General features: G+C 38.2%; 1 protein-coding gene across 1 annotated transcript in view; it reads left to right on the top strand.

Annotated features, from left to right (window-relative positions):
• Positions 1-19,639, top strand: part of LOC124789360 (peroxisomal membrane protein PMP34-like) — a 62,884-nt gene that overhangs the window by 27,272 nt on the left and 15,973 nt on the right. Inside the window, exons 4-5 of the mRNA XM_047256686.1 lie at positions 7,988-8,139; positions 15,869-15,988. Coding sequence (XP_047112642.1) covers positions 7,988-8,139; positions 15,869-15,988 — 272 coding nt within the window. The remainder of the gene's footprint in view (positions 1-7,987; positions 8,140-15,868; positions 15,989-19,639) is intronic.

Here is a 19,639-nt window from a genome sequence, read left to right on the forward strand (position 1 = left end):
GCTCCGTATCACTGCAATAGACCTCTAGATGCAAGACCTGTCAAATACATTCTGTCAGCACCACCTACTCCAGTCTGGCCACAGGTGTCTCCTATCACATCAGAGGAAGGGCTACCTGTGAAAGCAGCCCTGTGATGTACAAACTAAGTTACAGCTAATGTGTGGCTTTCTACGTGGGCATTGCAACATGCTGTCTGGCCACGTGGATGACCAGCAACAAACTGGTGCCAAGAGAAGGTGGACCACCTAGTTGCTGAACATTCTGCCCAGTACCATGTGCTTCACTTCAGTGATTGCTTCAGAGTTTCCACCATCTGGATAAATCCTACCATAACCAGCTTTTCTGAATTGCGCAAGTGGTTATTATCCATGCTATATACCTTATGTTCCCATACCCTCCTCCGACTGAATCTTGTAGCCCTATTCTGTCTCCACTGCATCATTGTATAGCAGTCTATTCATTGTGTCTGTCCGCATCTCAGTGTCTCATCTATATCGTGAGCAGCAATCTACACTTTTCATAATATTGTAATTTCATTCTTAATGTTCCATTGTTCAACAATATTTGGCCAAACTGAAAATTCCTGTCCCCTTCTGTTTCCCCATTTTCTCACACAATGAAAGTATTATCTTCGCATAGCATATTGTTCACACTAGACTGTTCTGTTTATGTATTTCAGTGACAAATTGGTTTGGCTGGTAAAACTATGTACCTGTGACACAGAAGTAAAAATAATTTCCTGTTTGTAACGAATAGTCTTGTTCGTTATTGTTAGCATGCAATGCTACATCATCCACAACAAATCATAAGAATATTTCAAAATAATGTTCAAAATTGTATGGTAATAAGTGTTATAACGTCAACCTTTCAAAGTTCATTAAATAATTCTTGAATAGTAAGTAAAAAGAAATTCAAGTGAGAAATGTAGGAAGGAAATTTTAATATGAGGACTGGCTGCGGGAATGAGTGGCGAAGGAAGAGGTTTATAGAATACTGTGGCTCAACAGCAGAGATTCAAATTTCAGTGTCCTGCTACTAACTGTTGTTAGTAGAAATCTAAATTTTGAATCTTGAGTCTTCCACCCTCTTAACTACTCATCATGTGTTGCACAGTGTCTGTCTAACTAGAATTTGCTTTGGCTTTTACTTCCTGCAGCAAGTGCTGCCGCAAGGCCATGCCCACTTTGCCGTCCTATCAGTGCCTGCGACGGCCCTTTAAAGCCAGCAGTGCAGCAGCTCTGCAGTTAGTCATTGGATTGTATTGAGATCTCACTACACTTTGTTGTCTTGGTCTGAATTCGCTATGTCTTATGTTTCAATCTTGGTTGACTTGCTGGACCTGTTATTCTTCTGTATCAGTCTTACACAGTATCAATACTTTTAATTTCCATTATGATAAAACCAATCAAAACAGTAGGAAAAATTATTCAGAAAAATAGGCAACAAATAGTAACTGCTCTAACTGTGTTAGATTTTGCACATGACTGGCAAAAGTAAAGAAACTACCTCTCATATCGGTATAAGAGCATAAAGTCATAGTCAGTGTGACATTTGATTGCCGGTGATTTTGAAGGCCTGCCGGAAGGTATGGAACTTGATGACAGCCGCTAGACGGTGCTGCTTCATGTGTGGGAATCAGTGTCCCTGCAGCAAGGGCTGCCACAAGGCCATGCCCACTCTGCCATCCTATCAGTGCCTGCGACGGCCCTTTAAAGCCAGCAGTGCAGCAGCTCCGCAGTTAGTCGTGATTTCCCTGTGTATTGTATTGATCTCGCTACACCTTGTTGTCTTGGTCTGAATTCGCTATGTCTTATGTTTCAATCTTGGTTGACTTGCTGTACCTGGTATTCTTCTGTACCACCTCTGTCGTGTGTCTTCCTCTTGTTGTTGTCCACCTATTTACTCTCCAGTGACTCTGTGATGTCCTTGGCCAGTCAGCCAGTCTCCACCGATTCTTGACTCATTCCCAGCCTAGTTTGATTCTGGTCAGTACAGTATCTCTCAACAGTTTGTGTATTACTGCATCATCACAAAGTATCTGAATATGTCAAATACTCAGAGGGACTGTAATACATGTTATGTTACTTTGTGAACTTTAATATTGCACATGCAGTAACATCTGGTGCCCTTGTGGTCTGTCTGTCTGGGTAAGCATAGCTTGTGATGTATCAGCGCAACAAGAAGTGATGAAGAATGGAAAGTGTTTCAGGTTGTCTTTATTGGGGAAGCAACAAAGATCTGTGGGAAGACAAGCACTAGAGTGAGAGAACAGGGAACACCGTTGTGGAACAAAAGGGTAAAGAATGAAATACATGTGAGAAACCAAAGTAAAAAATATGAGAGAGAGAGAGAGAGAGAGAGAGAGAGAGAGAGAGAGAGAGAGAGAGAGAGTGGGGGGGGGGGGGGGGGGGGGGGTGTTAGAGGAGTGTAGGGATGACGAAGACATCAAAAATTGATCCAAGAATACAGACAGCAAAAACTAACTGTAAAACAAGTAGTAACTGAGGAGGAAAACAAATATTGGTAGTAATTTACAGATGCCCAAAGAAGACTACTGTAGCAATAAGAAACTTCTGTATAAAGAAATAACGAATAAAAGGAAATGCTAAGACACCATAAAAGTTATCGAGGGAGGTCTAGTTAGAGACACGGCAGGTATTCAATTAATAATGGAGATTTATTTCAGCAAACCCTCGTATGAAGGCATGAAAGCAGCTTGAATGATAATGAGATGCAGACTGAGTATTATGAGAAGAATGGAAGTGACAAAGAAGAATCATGACTAAGTTGGTTGGAAGCAGTGGAAGCTCTGAAAAGCATGAACATAAAAAGTCTAGAGGAGTTGGTGAATTAAAGGCAGTTATGATCAAGGCGGCAGAAACATACTTGATCCATTGGCTGTCCAGACTGTTAAACACAATCTGGAGGTAGAATAAGATCCCTGAGAGAGAATCAGATCTGATGTTTGGACTAAATGTGTGACTATACCATTGTTCAAAAAAGGTAATAGGAAACTACCTCAATATTACAGAGGTGTAACAATGCTTTCACAGGGATAAAAAATTTTGGAGAAGGTCTAGAAAACATACTTTGAAGGATAATTGAAATTCTCCTGGCAGAAGAACAGCAAGAGTTTAAGAAAAGCAGGAGTACAATAGAACTGATCTTTCTGACGGGAACACTATTTGCCATGCGGTTTGGCCATGTGGTTAGAGGTGCCATGTCACAAATTGCGCGACTGCTCCCGCCGGAGGTCCGAGTCCTCCCTCGGGTATTGGTGTGTGTGTGTGTGTGTGTGTGTGTGTGTGTGTGTGTGTGTGTGTGTGTGTGTTTTGTCCTTAGCATAAGTTAGTTTAAGTAGTGCGCAAGTCTAGGGACCGATGACCTCAGCAGTTTGGTTCTTGGGTATTCACACACATTTGAATATTTTTTGAACACTACTCAAAAAGTATCTGAAAAAAAGAAGCATCATGCTATTCTTCTTAGACATCAAGAAAGCCTGCAACATTGTTCCGAGATCCAAATCTTGGAATGTATTTATAGAAGAAATGTACTTAATCCACTGATTGAGAAGGTGAAGATGCTCTGCGGAAGAGGTCAGTTGTAGAGTAGGAAGCGGAGAGTGAACATATAATGAAAAGGAATAAGGAGTGCTATGTATCTGAATCGAAAGCAATTGTTTTCACTGAAAATGTTATGACCCGGGGATATAAAACGAAGTCCGAGAAAAACTGAGTATATAGAACAATTACTTTTGAGGATTTTGCTCTGTCAGTGAATTGAAGAACAGCTATGAAGGTAAGTAGACAAGGACAACCTGAGTTTCCAATATTTGGGCATTGTGACAGATTGTAAAAACTTAACTTGAAGTAAAGTTCTAATCTCCACAAATAAAGCTGTCCAGTTTTACAATCAAATAATCAAGTCTGGACTTTTTTCTTTGGGGATGCATTAAAGATGTCTATCGTGATATTCCAACAACTCCAGAGGACATGCAGGAATGTATTGTGCTTGCTTGTAATTCTCCGCAGCAGGCAGCACTGGAAGTAGTAAATAATTCTTTCATTCGACGAGTGCACCGTGTATTGGTGTCCAGTGTCACCACTTTTAGCACCTTTGCATGTTCTACTTCTGGGCAATGGTACAGGAGAGTCAAAGTCAATGTCATGTTATGTTTTTACTTGGTTTTAATTTGTTTTCTGACAACTCTAGCAAGTGGACGAGTTTGTGATCCCGGGCACAAAGTCAGTATGTGTTATGTAATTAATAATGTTGTGTTTCAGTGAATGGTACACTGTGATACATTTTTGAATAGGTCTTTAGGGGAGGAAATGAAATACTGAATAAAAAATACAGGGTGCCATTTAAAAAAGTCATACCGCTGTTCATATCTTTGTAAAAAGACAAAGCTAAAACAAAGGCAATCATGCTGATTAATGTCCCCCTGACGGCTAATAAACATTTGCTTGAAATATTTTGTAATTTGCTCTGGACTAACAGTTATTTAGGGTGGTCAAGATAAATGGGACACCCTATGTATAAGACCATGACAATAATTTTCTTACAGATATCACCAGGGATTTGATAGAATGTGCTTCCTTAAGTTCCTGATTTTTATGGGTAGTTTGGAGGTTGTTTGTTTATGACAGTTTAAACTGGTTTAGTTGAGTGTTTATCATGTTCAATTTTTATCCTCTTAGATCAAGCCAAAATTCTAAGCTGTTTAGGGTGCTGGTGACTCAGGATAATTCGTTCTTTGGTTTTGCTTTCCAATTAGGAAGATATCATCTACAAATGAAACAGAGTAGAAAGCAATATTCAGGAGTAAATTATTTATAGAGGATGTCCCAGGATGAATGGTCAGTATTGGAGGATATGACAGACATAATCATTCAAAGCAAAACGGATGCTGTAAAATATATACCTTAAGAGCTGTGAGTATCTGTTCACCTTCAATAGTGTGATACTAATCTCTTCCACTGCAATCTCTTTGCTTTTCATATTTTGTAAGGTGGTAGTATGTGTTGTTGTTGTAGTCTTCAGTCCTGAGACTGGTTTGATGCAGCTTTCCATGATGCTACCCTAACCTGTGCAAGCTTCATCATCTCCCAGTACTTACTGCAACCTACACCCTTCTGACTCTGCTTAGTGTATTCATCTCTTGATCTCCCTCTACGATTTTTACCCTCCATGCTGCCCTCCAATGCTAAATTTGTGATCCCTTGATGCCCCAGAACATGTCCTACCAACCGGTCCCTTCTTCTTGTCAAGTTGTGCCACAAACTCCTCTTCTCCCCAGTGTATGGTAGTATGAACTGAAAAAAAAAGTTCAGTAAATATGGGCACTGAAGTGCTTACCTTGAGAGCTGTGAACACTCGTTCATATTCGCAACTGTGAAATACATCTCTTCTACTGAGCAAGTGCTCATAGATCGTAACATTTTGCCATCCACACGTCTCATACAAATTAATTCGCCTGGCGCCGGCAGCGCTAATTTGGATTACTTGGCTTGTTGCCAGCATTCTTGACATTATCAGGAGATTATAAATTGTTAAGTGTTACTAATCTCATCCTTAGTTCTCATAAGTTCTCAACCCTGTTTCCCCACTTTTGTGGAATTTGGAAGATACACATACGTAAATATATATACAAAATTTGTTTGTTTCAAATATTTGTTTATTTAAACTTTTTGGAAAAATAATCAATTACGAATTGCACTTTGAAAAGCCAGTCGGAATTATCTGGCTTATTGTTGTTGTCGGAAAAATGTAAAAATGATGATATTTGCGTAAATCGGTTGTGGGACATCGATTTGCAAAATATCCGTGTGTCTATCAACAGATTCATTGACCAATAATCATCGATCCTTGCCTCCTTTTAGAATTCTCATAAGGATAGCAAGCCCAAACCATTTATTATTGGGCCTCGGTAAATCAAAGTCTGACCACTGTGAACTGTCTTCTTCATCTGATTCATTCGAATCAGTTGGCAACCGTAGAGTTCGCCGAATTCTTCTTGGATAAATTTCACTATCTTCTGAGGCTTCTGCTTCACTTTCATTTTTTCTATATCCAATGTCTTCTTCCCAATCGGCCAAGTCGTCCGGAACATCAGACAAGATGTCCACACATTCATCATAAATAATCGTATCGTCTCTTTCGTCTGCCATGATGAAACGGCACAAGTACTTATAAAAACAAAAAACTTGTTCACATGTGTAACTTACTGTTACCCAAAAAGACACCAACAGAATGCAAAAGATACCAAAGTGCTGTCGTTGGCCACTGCGCGATACTATGCTCACAACACCACTCTGGTGTCACCATCCACTGAGCGATACCATGCACGTGACACCACTGTTGTGTCACCGGCTGTTGACCGCTATTTCGCATGCAGCACCACTATGGTGTCGCTGGATGGCAGTGTTAAGATATGCATTTTAAACCCAATGTATACTAGGCTTTGTACTTTGAATGATAATTCTTGTCAAATCCCTTCGTATTGACCATTCCTCCTGGGACACTGTGTATAAAATAAAAACAGGATTGGGCCTAAAATAGAACCTGTGAGATTCTCTGAGAAATAATTTTCCAGTCTGAGAGCAGGATTTTTTCCCTGTGAAATATGATTTGAACCACTTGGCAGCACAACCCCATGATGCTACATGTTTCTCATGTGTGTCGAAGTAGTATGTGGTCACTGGGCCGAAGACTTGCTATCCAGAAGCTTTCTTCATCTTCCTTTGAAACTTTTTTGATTAATGGATTTAGCACGGAATACTTCAGAGCATTTGGGAAGCATTCTTTTTCGAGTAACTGATTTAATTATTGTGAATCAATGTCCCAATATCATATTAGAATCATTTTTAATTACTCCAGTTTGATTTCTTGTTACACTCAGTTGATTTCTTGTTACACTCAGTTGAATTTTATTTTTTAAAGATAATGTTACCTCCCCTATATACTTAGCTGTAATTATATGTTCAGAATTTAAAACTGCTCATCCTGTTTATTTCTATGGTTCAGAATGAATTTTAGTGCAGTATTTCATGTGCCTTCATCATGCTTCTAAATGTAGTTTCATATCATTTGACATGATTTATAAAGTTTACATCTGTATTGCTTTCCATTTAATTGTCTAACATTTTTAAAAAAAATTCATTTGGTACTTTTATAGCAGCCTTAGCCCATTTCCATATGATTACAGTTTTTTATGGTAGACTCTTAAGAGGAAGTATTAGTGTAAAATATGTGAAAAAATTCAATACATTGTCATAATTTTTAGAACTGTGACACAGTGATTCACTGGCTAATTTACTTCTTCCTGTCTCAACCGAAAAAAATCACATTTTTGTTGCTAAAATGCCATTTGATACATTTTTCCTAGTGCCTGGATAATTTATTTTTGGTAATTCCAGAAACAAAGCATAGTGGCCACAATTTCCGTGTCAAAACAGTACTATCTTGTAAAGGCAAAAATGTAATTTACAGGATGTTAACCTGTATCAGATGAAGTATGCTCATTCTGTGAAGTTTTAAGTCAAAGCCATTATATTTTTAAAGCTTATAGCTTCTCCTGTATTCGTTACATCTTTCCCAGAGCTTCAGTCGACAACCACTTGCCCAAAGTTTTTCAGTTCATTCAAAATGAAGTGAATTATGCGGAGAATTGTTTAAAATTTCAATTGATCCTATTGTGAACTATTTCTATAATGGGTATGATTTTCTTTTTTTATGTGGAAAATGGTAGTGTAAGTGCAGCAGGTGAAGAGATAGTACATTTGCTTGGTAATGACTGATCAGTAGCTGTAGATTGAAGAAAAATTGGTGTTTGATCATTGTGTTTATATTAAACATATCTTTCAGACCTCTTTTTTATTATTAGTAACCCCTATTACTATCTGATTAATAAGAATACACACCTTCCTATTACTTTTATGTTGTGTCGTTATTAGTCATCGTATTTGTGTATGGTACTTTGTTTAGCTGTACGTTGTATCGTGGCATGGTTCCTGTCTTGGAGAGCCTGTGTGCCTCAAATTTTGTGTATTTTTACACATTCCATGGCCTTAAGGGAACAAAAGTTCATCCTGTACAGCACAGTGCGGTGAGAGACTTGCTTCTTGGATCCGTAGCTGGTGAGTAAATAACTAGTGATGTTCATACTGGTGTGGTGGGTTCACTAATACTTTTATCTGCAGTAGTGAAATGTGAATACATTTGTGTTAATGTCTTTATCAATAAATATATCATTCCTGTTGTCCATATTTTTATTGACAGTTTTGCTAAGCCCAAGTGCTTACCGAAATTGGAAAACTGTAGGACCCAGTAGTTTCTCCTAGTTTCTGTGGGCTGTTCTGTTGATTGTTACTTGTTTTTGATGCCATTTGACACAGGGATTTAAAAAATGGTAACTTTACACATACTCAGCATACTATAGTCTGTATTTTCCCAACAGAATGCTAAAAAAAAATATTAAAAAAATAGATGTTTATAGACAGCCACAGAGAAGGGAAGTCAGAGCTGAAATAACTGAAAAACACACTTGCGAGTCTTTGATGCTGAAGGAACTTGTATCATTTGTCAGCCAATGCAACACTTAGTGTAGTTGTTGGTAGTGGGGAGGAAATCTACACTCAGTGCTTTGTTCCTGCATAACGTCAAATTGAGGGATATCAGAGAGGTGTTGAGGTTCCTTATGTTTCTTATTCATTTCCAGATATGACACATCAGTTCATAGAAATGGTTAGGCTTAACAGGTCCACTTGGAGTACATACATTTATGTAAATAATCTCAAGAGACGTTTCACAGGAATTCTAAAATTCAAAGAATGTCCCTACAATTCCATCACATTTATTGTAACTATTTCTCATTAAAATATAAAAATTAAAAATAGTGTACTAATAAGTGATCTGTTGGGAATGAAATAGCACTCGAAAACTGTGCAGAAAGAAGCTGAATTGTAATCTGAGGGATAGTCACTGCTCAGTTGTGGAATTTCACCACAGAAAATGTTTAAGAGTGCTGAGGGATGTCTTCAGACAGGTTAAAACTGTGCATTTTACCAGGAGAATAGGGCACTCTTGGATACAAATGTCACTCTATAGTCTTTTGTGATGAAAGCAGTTTTCTGCACCACACAAGAGTGCTTTGTACTGGCACTTTTTTTGTTTCAAAAAGTGTTTGTTTTATTTAGAGCAAAATGTATTATAAATATCCCAGTAGATGGCACTTTCTTTGCAAATGAAATTTCCTGTTTTGTTCTGTACTAGCTGGCACCACACCTTTTTGTTTTATATGTTGGTATTGGAAACAGGGAACTGTGCTCAAGAAAATGAATTACCAGATATACTATTTCTTCTGAAGTACATTTTGGGCATAGTTGCAATATTTTTCAGCGAATGTAAAATGAATTTCTCTGGAATGAATTTTATAACAACTTCAACTTGTATAGACAACTTCTGCATTGCTGTTCATCGGGATGGTAGGGCCCTCTCCTCAGTTCAGACCTAATAAATATGTAGGCTCATGGCTCTTCCAAGTTCATTATTCTGCAGTTGATATCAGAAGCAAGAAGTGGTCTAGAAACAACGAATGTACATCAGAGGACTGTGGAAGCTGCTAGAATAACATCTTCTTTGTGGGTACCAGCACCTTTTTCCCACAAAAAAGCACTGTATAAAAATATTAAGAATGGAAAGATTATGGACAAAATAACACGTTTCTGCTGCAGAGAACTGAAACTGGCGATTCACCAGATTCCTGAAAAGTACACAATGATTACTTCCTGTCAATAGCTAACTAGTTAAGTCCAAATTTTGCTAGTACAGATAAGTGTGTAACAATTTTCAGAGTCCAGACAGATTAAAATAGCCAATGGGTAAACCACCTTATAAAAAATGCAGAAAGTAGATAGTTAAGAACAAGTTTTGTATTATGAGCATATTTGGAGTTTTTGTGAAGGCCTTTTGTAAAAGAATAGTATTAATTTTCAGAAACAATTTATCACACTTGCTACGTAGTTTCAGGAAAAGATTGCTTACGGAAAATGCTATTTATTACTTTGTATATGATGTACTTATAGGAACAACCAAGCATTTGAGGACAATGAGCATAATCAAGGAGAAATTACAAAAAGGAATTAAAGTTCAGGGAAGAGAAATAAAAGCTTCAGGATTTGCCGATGGCATTGCAATTCTGCCAGAGATGGCAAAGGACTGGGAAGAGCAGTTGGTCAAAGCAGGTGGTGTCTCGAAAAGAGATTATTACACTGAACTGTAAAATGAGGTGAATCAAATTTTCAACATGTGGATATCTGAGTGTGGCATCTTAACAAGAACACCGCAGTTGACAAATGTCAATTCTTGACCAATTTGTCTATAACAGTGGCATATCTGAGTGCGAGATACCAACAAATGGCACTGTAAGGAGACAGTAACTATGTGCTGGACTTACGAAGTAAATGCATCAGTACTAAAACTTCTACTGGCATCAGGTACTTCCTGTGTGTAATTGGTAAGTTGTAATATTACTACTTGCATAGGAACATCTTGAGTGCTACTGTTTAATTTTTGTTCTTTGTTAATACTGCTTTGATGGTATGCGTAACTATCCCTATCTCTAGAACATCTAACAGTGATGTAGAACAGCACTGGTCAAATGAAAATGAAGGAATGGACAAGGAGAAGAATGAAAATGGCCAAGAATTCAATAAAAACAATTTCACCTTAGTGAAATTTCCTATGAAAAGATGATTTGGTTTTTTATTGGTAAAGAGATAGCCCATAATATTAAAAATGTTGTGCCAGAAAATTGGTGAAGTGCATATATATTTGAAGGGATAGATGATCATGATATTGAGTAAATATCTTTCATGTTGATAGTTTCACAGAATTACTGAGACTGAAATTTGTATTTTAGCTTTTTTTCAATGCAAGTGTCTTTATAATAGGAATGTAGAATTTAATGTATCTATGTAAACTTGTTTGTGTTAGGAAATGGAATATGTTGTTGTGAGTACACCAATATTTTGTTTTTAAATTCAAGAGAGTGATCAGACTCACTACATTTTTGCTGTACGATATAAATGAGTGATTGGATTTATCCCACTTCGTGAGGTGAATGCAATCAACAATCAAATTAAAATAATAAGTGCATTTATGAATTATAAATAAATTAATATGTGAATATACCATCTTCAAGGTTGTACAGTTAAAACTTCAAATTGGCATTAAAAAACTGCACTTCTTGATCAGATTCACCTCAGTTTATGGAACATAAACAAAAATAAAACAATGGTAATGGTGTGTAAGCGAATTAAATCGGGTGATGGTGATGGTATTGGATCAAGAAATGGTGCACCAAAAGTAGTTGAGGAGTTTTGCTACTTAGGCAGTAAAATAACTAATCAATGACTGAAGAAAAAGTAATTAAAATGTAGGTACGCAGTAGCAAGAAAAAAATTTATGAAAAATAGAAGTTTTTCAACAAAATGTAAAGTTAAGTGTTAGGAAGTCTTGTCTAAAGGTTCTTATCTGGGATGTAGCCTCATATTATAGGTAGTCAATACAGGCAAGAGGAGAAATGAAACTTAAACATGTTGTTACAGGGGAATGCTGAACATTAGATGGGTAAGTCGAGTAACTACTGAAAGGACACTGCATGGAATTGGGGAGAAAGAGCTTTAGGGCACACTTGAAAAGAAATAATTTGAGATTTTGGAGGACAAATTATCGGGCATTGAGGTATATTTAATATGGTAACAGAGGAAAATTGGGAAAGGGTAGGGCATGGGCGGGGGGGGGGGGGGGGGGGGGATGAAAGGGAGGTGAAAATTGTAGAGGGAGACCAAGTCCTAACTGTAGTGTGAAATACAAATAAAACAGTTTTCCGAATCATTCACTTATTTATCTTGCCACTACACGTTTTGGTGGTTCACACAATCAGCTTCAGGTTGAGAATCGTTTAATTACATCACTGATTTTAGTGAAGAGCACAGGTGCCTCTTCACAATAGCCAACCAAGGGCACTGTAGGTTATGTTGCATCTTTTGTTGATGGTAAAAGTTGTCTCTTGGAGAAAGCACTTCAGTTAAAGAACATGAGTTTGTAACATTAAATTGTACTTACAGGAACAAGAGGGTTGTAATTTGTCTCCATAATGCTACTTATTGTATATCTTCTTCACTACACAATTTCAGTGGGCAGCAATTTATTTAAACACTGCCATTCATTTCCCAATAAGTTCAACCTGCAATATATATGCTTGATTTATTGTAATCTTTTTTTGTATACATAAGCATTTAATAAAATAATAGAATTGTGCAGATGTCCATTTTCTGTTGCAGCCAATTCATACATTTAATGCAAAGAAAAATATTTATGTTGATAGCTGTATAATATAATAATTGAATTGTAATGTAGAGTATTGAATAACCAAGTTCCAGCTATTGCACTTTCAGTCAGGTTTGTATCCACTATAAGACAGTATATATGTAATATGTACGAGGTGTGATCAAAAAGTAATGAGGTTTTTGTTTCTTAAAGGATCTTAATTTATACACTAATATCAACTTTCTCTCCTTCAAGGTAATCCCCATCAGATATAATACACTTGTGTCAGCACTTTTTCCCATCTTGCAGGCCACTGCTGGAACTCACTTTTCATTGTGGTGTTCAGCTCCTTCAGCAAATCAGCATCTCATCAGTGGTGGCAAAACGACATACTTTTATGGTTCTCTTCTGCCTCAGTAACAGAAAGAAGGGTAGGAATACAGTTGTTGAGGTAATTTAGTGGTTTTATATTTTGCCGAAAAAATAAATAAATAACGAGCAAGTGAGATGTGAGTGGGAGTATTATCATGACGCAATTTCAATGAGTGGTTTTGCCACAATTGCAATCATTTTCTTCAGATTGCCACATGCAAACAGTGCATAAGTTCCAGATAGTGTTCTTTATTGACCATATGACCACAAGGCATGAACTCACAATGCACTACCCCATTATAACTGAAGAAAACATTGCGAAGAACCTTCACATGTGATTGAACTTGTTGGATTATTTTGGCCTCAGCTCTTCATGCAGGTTCCATTGGGATGATTGGGCCTTGGTTTCTACATCATATCTGTATAGCCATATTTTGCCAACTGTTTATAATCTTCTTTAGAAGTACTGGGTCGTTGACTTCAGTCAGCAATTCCTGAGCAGCATCTACGTGATGTATGTTTTGGTCAAAATTCAACGATTTCAGAACAAACTTTGCTGCTAAACATTTCATGCCCAAAACATGTGAAAAAATTGCTTGGTATGAGCCAGAGGATACGTCAACATCATCAGCACCCTCTCTGATGGTGATTTGGCAATTTTCCAGAACTATTTTCTTTAGTTGTTCCATTTTGTCATCAACAATTGACGTGATAGGGCATCCAGGGTGGTCGTCATCGTCAGTGTCTTTTTGACCCTCTTTGAAACGTGTATACCACTTCTGAACTCTTGTGTTACTTGTAGTAGATTCATCAAATGCCGCAGTCAACATTTGCAGATGTGGTGCTCAAGTTAATGTAAATTCTTTGATCCATCTTTTTCGAAAGTAAAAATTTGCTGAACACTTGAAAACCCACGTAACCTTTTCAGGTGTCAACAATAAACCAAATATTCAAAAGAGCTAAAAATACAAACATACATCAGGAACATGTGTACCAACAAGATAAAAAAAAATGAAAATTCAATGTATAAAGCCCACAAAATGAAAAAATTCCCATTACTTTTTGATCACACCCAGTACATCATCTTTGGAGTAACAGTGTATACGCAAAGTAAAGTGAAGAGGACATAAAAGAAATATCAGTATTCAGACTTCTCACTACTCTGCTGTCCCTGTAAGTACAATTTACTATCAAATTCGTGTTCTTTAACTTTAAAAGTGCCTTCTCTAAAAGTAAATTTTTACCATCAGCAAAAGATGCAACATAACCTACACTGCCCTTGGTCTGCTGTTGTGAAAAGCATCTGTGCCCTTCAGTAAAATTAATTATGTAATTAAACGATTCCCAACCTGAAATTGATTGTGTGAACCATCAAAAAGTGTAGTGGAATAATAAATAAGTGATTGACACAGAAAACTAATTTGTTTGTAGGTATCAATTGTTGCAACCCTCATAATTCCATCCTTTGTGAATGAAATAACCGTCTGTAGTAACAAAGTTTAAGTGGATGGAAGGTTGCCCGTATTTACACAGAGATAAAGATATTTGGATAAGACAGACTAGCATGGAGAGCTGCATCAAACCAGTCTTCAGACTGAAGACCACAGACCATAATCTTTGATTTAACAAAGTTTAGATTGTGTTATGTTACATAAGCAAAAAAAGAATGTTTTGAATTTGGCTGGGAACGGGAAGCTCATCACTGGTTCCCATTCTTATCTATAAAACAGTGGTGCTTCGATGGAGACATGTATCATATTTTTGATTACCACTAAGTGTCTTCAGAATTACACTATTTTAACTGGAGCGTGTACACTTCATAATTGGTTATTATCACATGCATATTGCATAATCGTTGTTTTTTAACTTGTAATGTAGTAAGCTATTATAAAACTGGTACTATTTAAGGAAAGTTGCTGTAGACATGTATATTAAGTTTTCCCTTATAATCATTTGATAGTTTCTTTCCTCCCTGTCTTGTGATAACTTCTTTCCTCCAACTTTTCCCTTTTTTCTGACAAAATGGGGTAACTTCTTGATCCAGATTTGGTTGTTTTTGTCAGCTGTGTAATGTGTGTATGTGAGGAGAGGGGGGGGGGAGGGGGGGTTGCGCTGGCGGGCGGGCTGGCTGGCTTGTGTGCACTCCATACAAATACGAGGGTGGTTTGAAAAGTTCTCAGAACAGAATAGAAAAAAAGGACTTACATCACTGAAACTTTCTTTATTTTTCAATGTAGTCTCCTCATAGATTGATGCACTTGGTCCAACGATGTTCCAGTGCCTTGATCCCATCTCGAAAATGAGTTTCCTCCAGACCTGCAAAATAGTTGTCATCTCCGGCTATCAATTCTTCGTTTGAAGTGAATCTTTGTCCACCAAGAAAAATTTTCAGTTTTCGGAAGAAATGGAAGTCTGACAGAGCCATATCAGGTGAATAAGGCGGGTGTGGCAACAATTCATACCTTAGTTTGTGTAATTTTGCCATGGCAAAAGCACATGTATGCAGGCACACGTCAAGAGTTGCGGCACCCATCTTGCAGGTAATTTTTTCGTTTCTAATTCTTCAGTTAAAATGTGATATACCCTTTCAGATGACGTCTGACAAGCGTGAGCAGTTTCACGCACTTTCAATTGGCGATCCTTGGCATCAATTTTGTGCACTTCTGCAATGATTTCTGGAGTAGTGACACATCTTGGTTGACCATTGCGCGGATCATCGTATAAGCTCTCCCAACAAAATATAAATTCCTGTCCACTTGGCAACAGTCGAATATGAAGGAGCAGAGTCCCCAGTGTATTCTGGAAACCACCATGAATGTCTTTTGATTTCGTACCTTTCTTTACGAAGTGCTTAATCACTGCTCGAATCTCAATTTTTTTCGATCTTTGCAAGTCACTATGTGGGAACAACAACAGAGCCACGTCACCGTCACAGTTCTCTTCCAAGAGCACTGATGTGGCACATGTTTACAGGCAACAGTTCAATGAATATCACGTGAACAACACATTGCGCTAGTGCTGACCTCTAGTGGTGATACCAAGAACGTTCCAAACCACCCTCATAGTTTTTCCACTTTTATCTATGTGTAATTCCTGTTCCTCTGTAATCAATTACAGTTTTCTATGTGAATGCTCTTAAACAATTTCCTAAATGCTTTTCAGGTGTTGTTAATGTTCTTCTGACAACTCCATTATGGGTTGTTAACACACGACTGAAAATGAAAGGTGTACAGCCAAAGAAGTCACATGAAAGTAACGGTGTTGAATACACTGGCCTCATTGGTGAGTAGACAGATGTATCATAATTTTGTGAAATTAGTCAGTGATTAGGCTATTTGCCATAGTTTGTGTTTAAATTTTGCTGCATGTTCACATGAAGATAAGTAAATGTGATTGGTTTGCAAATGGGTGTGTGTGTGTGTGTGTGTGTGTGTGTGTGTGTGTGTGTGTGTGTGTGTGTGTGTGGAGAGGGGGGGGGGGTTGTGGAATATTAGTTTTTGTGAGGCAGAATATGCTTTTTAGGCCAGGCAAAACATATGGAGCGTAAAAGTACATTCTGTTTTTGTGGTTAGTTGAATGATCCACCACTAGGTAGACTATTGCACGTTTGATGGAAGAATGCCTTGCTGAAATAGAGATACTTTATCAGTTCAGAAGATTGCTGGAAAGTATACTGAAATTAGTTAACAGTAAAACATCTAAGTCTTTGTATTTGGTGACAGCTGAATTGCTAATTATTATTTTTTTTTTTTTTTTTTTTTTTTTTTTTTTTTTTTTTTTTTTTTTTTCATCAGGCTGAATTGCAAGAATCAGTGTTGCTACAGTATCATTGGCAGCATTCTTACATCAGATAACTTTTCTTGAGGCAGAGCTGCCAGTGTTGTGAACAATTTTGACAGTATTGATGAAAGAAAGATGAGCTGTACAGATTTACTCACTGTTCTGCTGCATTTTGTTGGCATTCTCCAGTAGTTCAGTGTTGCATTAACAAATTCATGTCGGAGATGGTCCAGATGACCAGTATAATGGTCACAGGTTAATGTTTTATCATTTGCTAGGTAATCATTAAGAATAATTCCTTTCATATTTCAGAAACTTTTGTCATCTTCCTGGCAAATAAAATCTGCTTCAGGGTCATTCCATGAAAAGTGAAGATTTTGTTATGTCTAGGTTGCATATTTCAACCTTTGCTATGTAAGGTCTATTAGGATTTTTCTTTTTAATGTTAATACTTCAGTGTAATTTTTAGAAATATTATCTTTCTGTTGATGAGGAATACCTACAGTGGACCCAGTGTTGATTTGTGTGTTCTGTTTTGTGTAAATGTTCTTCAGTGCTTTTGTCATTAATGGCGATGAGTGTTTATTTTCTCTTGGTGACCATTTTACCCTTTTAAATGTGCTGATGTACTGCATATAAGTTTTTAAGAGTCTAGTTGCCATTGTTCAAATTGTTCTACAGTGTTCAGGTAAGTATTTTTTAATTGTATGTGTAATTAGATTGCACTCCCGCAGCAACCACTTGAAAATGGCTAAATTGGAACTGTGCGAAATAAATATATTCAGAGTTACAGGTAAAAACATTATCATTTAATCCAGTGAATCTGTGAAACCAGTTCAAAAGAAATTAACTTATCACCACCACATTTTCCAAGCCAGACCTTTTCATCTTTCCATTGTACAGAGACACTGATTCTTTTGTAAACCCTTATCGCCAGTTTTGTAAAGGCCTCATTGCTACTGCTGAGGAGGCCGAGTTGCCGCTGTTACAGTAGGCCGAGATTGTGAAATGGCTTCTGGTACAGTACACCACTATTACACAGCTATGTCTGGGTCAGGTAACAGGATAGGAGAATGAAGGTTCTACAACACTCCAACAAATTAGTAACGTAGTCTCAGAAATGAGTTAAAAGTTTTACTTTTCTTTGTGACTAGTTGATTATTGAAGTCTGTAACACTGCTTGTGATGTAACACTAAAAAGGCCCTCAATGGCCGAGTGAAAATAATCGTAGGTAAACTTCACAGTACATAGTAATTGCAATTACAACTACTGTCTGTCCGATTCTAAGAGTTCAGTAAATAACATTCCCTGTCAAAGTCAGCCCTGGACGATGATATATAACCAAGTGGGAGAGAGCTGCTCTTCTATCTTCTGAGTAGGCTTCTGTCTGTTGCCGTCCAGTCATTGGCAGATTGTACTCAGCCAGCAATTGGCTGAGGCAAAGTCGATATCTTCATCCCCAGCGCCACCCGTGGTGCTGATGGAACTCACGCAAGTGGCGAGTCTCTATGGCATTGGCACCTGCTTGCATCATTGCGCCTGTGGTGCTCTTGCCCTGGCTGTGTCTCGTTCAGATGACACAGAAAATTCCATTGCACTTCATTCAAATACTCCAGAGATCAATACGCTTCTTATCCACCATCTCGTGTCTTGGTAAAACTTTTTGGCATTGAGAGTAGCATACCTTCCATGCTGTGTCTCATGTGTCCCACAACAAGGAAAACATAAAATCCCTGTTCTAAAAGCAATATTTCTCTGTAATGTATGAGGCATAATAAGTGTAAATCTGTTTTTTTAAGAAATTAATTATCTGGAGCCAAAATACAGAGTAGTTACACATGAGGAAAAAAACAGGTGTAATGTTCTTTGTTGGTTATTAATTAAGTTACAAAAACACATTGATTCTAATTAATTATTGTATGAATCTGTGGTGTCGCTAGTTCGTATCGACCATGAAACTTAATATCTGTGAATTCTAAGTGCTCTGTCGACCCTCTATCTTAACTTTACTTTAGTCAGTTCTTTGTTACACTTCATTCTGTACGGACGCAGTTTCAAGTGTAAATATATACGAGCTAAGACACATATGGGAATTAAGTTTCCTATATCCCGATTATCAGTCTCGTTGCCATAGTGGTGACCCCGCAGTTCGTTCTTGTTTCGCATCTTCCGCGCCAGTGTTTATGCAACAGGTTACATGCACTACACAATAACCACACCAAACAATGCCTTGTTTGAAGATGTGGTAGCACAACTCCGCTCACAGAGTTTCGTCGTTTCTTTGCCAACGGCGTATTCATCATTTAATCATTTACGCACAGTGATTCACGTTCTCCACCAACGCCATGTGCTAACCTCATTAGTTTTCAATGGTCGACAACTATGCTGTTAGAGCGAACAATGGACTCAGGCTTCGTGTCAGTGGATTATGCCCATCCAACAGTGAATTGTGAACTGAACAATATTTCGAATTGTGTCTCTTCAAATTGAGTGTTTCAGGAACAAAGTGATCTCCATTCAAACACGTGTTTAGCCACCCACTGGCATGCTACATCAGTTACTGTCGGGCAGTGTGCAACGCCGCCATTACTACAACCCGTGCTGGATCCGTTCCGTGCACATGGTGTTCCAGTTGTGTCCAATTTACATGCACAATTCAGTGTTTCACTTAACATGGACCCCTTACCTCACCTCAGTGGTCCGCCACATACACTACAGGCATGTTACGCATCAGATAGTTTCCACATGGGTGGCATTCTCAACCCCCCACCCCCACACTCCCCCCTCACTTGCGGTGGGTCCTCGTTTCCGGTCGCTCAACCACCTGCAGCTCCCACAGTACGGCCTGTGTCTGCCACGCCGGTTTCTCGCCTTGTTCCGGAAGCGGGTCGTTTCCATCCAGCACTCGTCACTCATGGTCCAGTTTCCGGGCCCTCCTTGTGTGCCATCTGCCCATTTCCACGGTATGTTTTCGTGACACACAGTCAACTATACCAGCTGCCGCAACTACACATTCACTCGCCTGGTTTAAATCCAGGCCTACTGCGCCAGTCTCTGACTTAACCTCAGATCAGCCGCTTCCCCAGGACACACCGAAGCCGCCATTGTCACCCCCTCCTGGCCGCTTGCCGAAGCTACCGCCCTTATATGAG

This window comes from Schistocerca piceifrons, chromosome 3, assembly GCF_021461385.2.
Source record: "Schistocerca piceifrons isolate TAMUIC-IGC-003096 chromosome 3, iqSchPice1.1, whole genome shotgun sequence".
Lineage (NCBI taxonomy): Eukaryota > Metazoa > Arthropoda > Insecta > Orthoptera > Acrididae > Schistocerca > Schistocerca piceifrons.